The sequence below is a fragment of the Protopterus annectens genome, chromosome 3.part1 (genome assembly GCF_019279795.1).
Source record: "Protopterus annectens isolate FY-2018-M chromosome 3.part1, PAN1.0, whole genome shotgun sequence".
Taxonomy (NCBI): domain Eukaryota; kingdom Metazoa; phylum Chordata; order Ceratodontiformes; family Protopteridae; genus Protopterus; species Protopterus annectens.
Genome location: NC_056732.1, coordinates 1,673,295,233 through 1,673,301,232, shown reverse-complemented (window position 1 = coordinate 1,673,301,232; position 6,000 = coordinate 1,673,295,233). Strand labels below are relative to the sequence as shown.

The 6,000-nt window shown below is 40.9% G+C and overlaps 1 protein-coding gene across 4 annotated transcripts in view; it reads right to left on the bottom strand.

Annotated features, from left to right (window-relative positions):
- Nucleotides 1–935: 935 nt before the first annotated feature.
- The window catches only part of HGH1 (HGH1 homolog), a 272,644-nt gene continuing 267,579 nt past the window's right edge, over nucleotides 936–6,000 (bottom strand). For all 4 annotated transcript variants that reach the window (XM_044067701.1, XM_044067702.1, XM_044067703.1 and 1 more), the window contains exon 7: nucleotides 936–2,118. In XM_044067701.1, coding sequence (XP_043923636.1) covers nucleotides 1,915–2,118 — 204 coding nt within the window. In that variant the 3' untranslated portion in view covers nucleotides 936–1,914. The remainder of the gene's footprint in view (nucleotides 2,119–6,000) is intronic.

Genomic DNA, 6,000 nt, shown 5'->3' with positions numbered 1-6,000 from the left:
AAGTCTGGAAGTGAGCTATAAGGGAAGTTGAGGAGCCAAGCCCAAAACTCATCACAGCAGACCTGTTCACATCACTAAACTTTGTCGTAGGGCTAGAAGCCAAGGGCTGGAGATTCTGAGACCTGTGCTGAGCTGAAGAGGGTGTTTTGCTGGCTTTGCTAGATTGCTGAATTAATGAAATTCCAGATAATGTTTTGCATTTGCAGGCATTACTTGCAATGGTTCTATTTTGATAATGGACAACCACAAGACACCTAAATGGGTTCCATGCTTCACAGGCATCAAAGTGGTAACTTTTCAAATTTTAAATGCAGAGATGCTACATATGTGAGCATGTGGAAATACCTTGGGATATTAACCCATGAGCACAACATTAGCACATTTGGAAAAGTGTCATTTTAAGGAGATGGGCAAGAGAACAACGGCTTAATATATCCATCTGTTACCATACTAAAAGAACTCGCGAAGTGAGATCAATCCATTCTTACTATTTTCTGGTATAATAAAATGAGTAGTCAAGGAACAAAACCCATAAAGAAAAAAGCTAAAAGAAAAAGAAACTTCAGCATTTTAAACTGAAGCTGCATAACATACAACTTACATGAAAACCATTCACATTTCCCCTGAAAAAAATATTTGGTCCAGAACAGCAAAGACTGAAATGTGACATAAGGTAGACCTGGGAAAAAGACATAACTGAAAGAACACAAAGTTAAAAGTACTAATCATGAGTTAAGTATGCTTAATGGAAGAATAACTAACCAAGAAAGAGAACTGTACCTTGGGTTACAACACAGCCACACGCACACAGAAAATTAAAACAAGGAAATAATGCAGCCATAGCAAAACACACCAGAAAAAGTATAACAGCGTTTGGCAAGATTAATCAATAGTGGCTCCTCAGGGATCCAAAACGGAATGAACTTGGCAAGACAGAAAACCTGTGAGAATATGAAAATGTCTGTATTATGTAAGTAACAGGTGTGCCACTAAAAGCTTGTCTACCAAGGAACAATCCCCTTATAAAAAGTCAGCATTATGAAGAAGTACAGCAGAGTTGTTTTGGTGCTGTAAAACTCCAGGTCTGAGTTCTTCCATTTGTGTTTCTCTAAGTCCGTTAACATCAGCTAGCAAAGTGGCAATATCATGGGGCACAAACAAAAAAGGAAATGTTCCTGAAGAAGTACAATTGAGAAGATACGGGCAGTAAAACATCGTGCAACATTCTACAGGTGTGAGTCAGGATCATAGTCAAATAGACTTCTAGAGGAACAGCTCTGAAAAATAAACATTCCACAGACAGAACTGTGTGTCCAAAAGGGAGAGCCATAAAGCTGTCAGCAAGTAAAGCCACTGTAGGTTAGGCCATTGGGTAATGCCAAAAGGGCAAGCCATAGCTTTAAGGACAACAGGCAATGGCAAAATTGGATGCTAAAGACAAAATGTTAACTAATGAGTCCAAGTGCTAGGTTAAAAGGATTACAACTCCTTAAATGGAGCCAATGGGGCAATGCTTTGCAGGAGCTGTCACAAACTAGAATTCTACAGTAAATGATTGTTGTGTTGGACTGTCACAGGCAAAAACTTTATAGATGTTTTGTTACGAGTACAGAAACTAGAATGGGCCTCAAAAACAAGGACAAAAGGTTTGAAGATCCATCCTGCAATGTTTCACAATACACACTTGCAACAAGTTTGCTTAGTGAAAGACAGCATCCTTCCAAACTGCTCAGTTGTCTCCGAATCCTCCACTGTAGTACTTCATTCCAACATGTTAATTAGTCTTTAAAACCTGCACTGCTGTTCCTTAAGACTGAAAAGTCTGCAACATCAGTTTTTTTAGACTTTTTAAGGACACAGATAAAAATTTTACACCACACACATTACTCTTTATTAAACTGTGTGCTACATGTCCTATCTTCTCAGCCCCTCTCTGACATCCCCAGAGTCTCCGCTCGTGTTCTCACTTAGTTGTGATTTCTCAAGTTCTTTCTGTTCTTTCTCTATTCTTGTCTCTTCTGCAAGATCTAGATGCAAGAACTTTTGCTCCATTTCCTCAGGGATCTTCACTTGCATTAAGTTTTCCATTCCTGGTTCTGGTTCATCTCCAATTAACACCTGCAAAACAAAGAAAAGCTAGTTTAGGCTCGGAAAATGGCAGTGTGAAATATGAAGTGCAAATTATGCTCCAATAAATCTAACTGAAAAGTACTTGTTACGCTTAAATGTTAGTGTTTTATTTCTAGATGTTTTCTCACAGTGAAAACAGAGGCCATAATACATTAAATAACCAAAGTAATTAAAAGTTAAAGTCAGTTACATCAACAGAAATGTCAACATCTAACTTGCATAAAAACGACAAAGTTCCTTAAATTGCAACTTACATAGAATGTGGGGGAAATAAGAGTGAAGTTTTCCAGAAGCATGTCAAAAACTTAGATTAAATAAGACCTTTGCCTTACCTCAGATTGTTAGAAAGTAACTCATTATGCAGTAATGAAGAAGTTTTTCTCAAAGAGGTCTCTACAGTAGAAAATAAATAAAAAATGGGGGTTATTCTCTATATCTGCTTGCATACAACTTTGATTAAGTCTGTGGGCATGGTGAAAGGAGAGTGCAAGAAATGAAGTGAAACACAGCTATTTTGTTGAAGGTCTTAAGGATAAGTACAACTAAAGACTCTACAGTGGGAAACTATTTGTGTATTGCAGACAGATGAATGAAAGAGATCTAAATTTATTTTGTTAACAGCTAGCTTTTTGACTGAAAGAGTGCCATACTTCAGAAAAAAGGAAGTTATGTACTCACCATAACGTTCTATGTTCGTAGTCCATCTCGCCCTTCATTCTTACATGTGGGTTCGGAGCCAACTCGGCTGATTACAAAGCTCTAAGTCCCCAAGTTGGCTCGTGGCAAGGTAGGAATCCCATAATGCAGTGGTATCAATCCTCAGATCTTGTTTGCTGCTAACTATAATAGAAACAGTTATACTGTACCCTCAGGTAAAGAAGAAACAATAGTGAAAGGTCTCCAACATAAGGAAAGAGCAAAATTTCCGACCAGGTCCTCTAGGACTACATGGATGGGAGTAGGTGGGTGGGTTCATAAGAATGAAGGGCGAGATGGACTACAAACATAGAACATTATGGTGAGTACATAACTTCTTTATGCTATGTAGTCCAATCTCGCCTTCATTCTTACATGTGGGACAGTGTCCCTAGAATCTTTTTCTCGGGTGGCTCATGGGAATACACTCTTGAGCACCGTGAAATCAAAGGAAGCTCTGTCCCTGGAGGCCAAGTCAACTTTGTAATGAGTAATAAAAGTATGTGGGCTTGCCCAAGTTGCGGCTGCACAAATACTGTCCATTGAAATCCTGGCTTGAAAGGCAGTGGATGTTGCTACTGATCTGGTTGAGTACCTCTAACTCTGAGGGGAAGTTCTTTTTTATTGGAAGAGTATATAAAAGTTATGCAATTAGAAAGCCAATTAGATAATGTGATTTTACAGACTGGCATACCCTTTCTTGCTTCCGAAAAGGATATGAATAACTGCTCTGACGTCCTGAACTCTTTAGTTCTATGGAGGTAGAACCTCAGTGGCCTATGCACATCAAGTTGAAGTCTGTATTCTGCCTTGTTGGTATGGTTAGGGAAAAATACTGGAAGTTCAATAGTTTGGTTAATATTTGATTGGGAGCAAATCTTGGGGACAAAGGAATGGTTAGTTCGAAAAGAAACCCTGTCTTTATGGAAGATCAAATAAGGAGGCTTGACTGAAAGTGCTTGTAGCTCTGAAACTCTTCTAGCTGAGGTTATGGCTACCAGAAGGATCATTTTCCAAGGCAGGAATTTTAAATCTCAAATGGATGAAGGTTCAAAGGGTGGTGAGGTTAAGTGCGAAAAGACAAAATTTAAATCCCAGGGAGGGACAGATTCTTTAAATGGAAGTCTCAGTAATGAAGTACCTTTCAAAAAGGATTTACAAAGTGTGTGCCATCAAGATAGGTGTATGTTGTCCTAAGTGGAAATTAAAGATAGCTGCTAGCTGAACTTTAATTGTGGCAGCAGCTGAGCCTTGTTGGAAGAGTTCTGAAAGAAAGTCTAAAACTGACAAAATTGGGGCAGTGAAGAGATCTATGTTTCTGGTCTGGGTCCAAAAAGAAAATCTTTTCCATTTACTAGCATATACTTTTCTGGTAGAAAGCTTATGAGAAGATAAGATATGTTTTACTGCTGGAGTGAAATCCTGAAGCCTGACTAAGGCTGGAAGTGGAGCAGCCAAGCTGTCAAGTTGAGGGTGTGGAGAGATGGATGGAACATTCCTGGTATATGTGCCAGCAGATCTGGAACTGGGTCAAGAATCCATGGATCCTCCAGCAGATGAGGCCCGAGAAAGGGGAACCAAATCTGACGAAGCCAGTACGGAGCAATGAGAATCATCTTGCTTCCCGAGGATTTTGCTTTCTGAATGACTTTTGATATGATGGTAAATGGGGGAACACCATACAGAAGTCCCGAGGGACAATTGTGAACAAGTGCGTCTCTCGGTGTCTCCCCCGGAGGGGGGATCAGGGCGAAGTAGCTGCTGCACTTGGCGTTCATTGGGGTGGCAAAAAGATTGCAGCAAGGCTGATCCCATTTGCGGAAGATCTCTTCCGCTACGTTCTGATTCAGAGATCACTCATGAGGCATCAAAAGTGCCCTGCTAAGCTTGTCAGCTATCACATTGAACTTTTTCGGGATGCGCTTTGTGACTAGAAAGCATTGGGAAGATAATGCCCACTGCCAAACCTTCAGAGCCTGTCGACAAAGTAATTATGATCTAGTTCCTCCTTGTTTGTTTATATACCATACCAGTGACATATTGTCTGACTGGATTGTAATCATCCCTAGAGGTAGAGAGTTGCAGAGTTCTTGCAACACCAAAAGTACTGCTCTCATCTCTAGAACACTAATGTGCAAATGGGCCTCGTGTTCCTGCCATATGCCTTGGACTGCCATTCCCAGGTAATGTCCCCCCCATCTGGGAAGCATCCATGGACACAGTGGCAACAGGCTGAAGTGGAACAAATGGTCTCCAGATGGTTAAGTCATTGGACTGAATCCACCAACGAAGACCCTTCTTGCAAGTTTCTGTTGTTATGATTGGATGAGACAAAGTTCCTGAAGCGACCACTGGGAGAACAGTAACCACTGTAGGATTCTCATATGCATCCTGACTAATGGAACAAGAGGGTTATGGTTAAGGCAATTTTTCCCAGTAATTTGAGCACTATCTTTGCTTTGACCTTATGTTTGGGAAGGAGGAGCAATATCTGTTGTCTGAGATTTGCAATTCTGTCAGCTGGGAGGCTTGCCATCATTGAAATGGTGTCTATTTCTGCACCTATAAAAGTAACATGCTGTGAGGGCGACAACGCAGATTTTTGCAAGTTTATTGTAATGCCTAGCTGAGCACAAACTTGTAGAGTCCTGTCTCTGGCCTGTTGAAGTAGATGCTTGGTGGAGCCAGTCGTTCAGGTACAGAAACACGCAGAATCCAAGACATGTCAAGTGAGCCATTACTGTTGCCATGCGTTTGGTGAACACTCTGGGGGCTGTAGTGAGACCAAAGGGCACAGCACGAAATTGATAGTGATTGGCTCCCAGCCGGTAAGTGACTCCTTGATGCTCTGTCCATTTTTATGTGGTAGTATGCACCTTGAAGGTCTATTGAGCACATCCAATTGTCTTTCCCTAAAAGGGGGAGTATAGACTGCAGTGTCACCATTCAGAACTTGGACTTCTTCACCGATTCATTTAGTTTGCTGAGATCAAATATGGGCCTCCAGTCCCCTGTTCTTTTTGGCACTAAAAAGAATTTTGAGAAAGTTCCAAATCCTATCTTGTCTGCGGGGACGGATTGGATGACTCTTTTGGTTTAGCAACCTTTGAATCTCTACAGTTGCTTGATCCCGGTCATTGGGTGGTACATCCGGGATTTTCCTGGTCCTAGGAG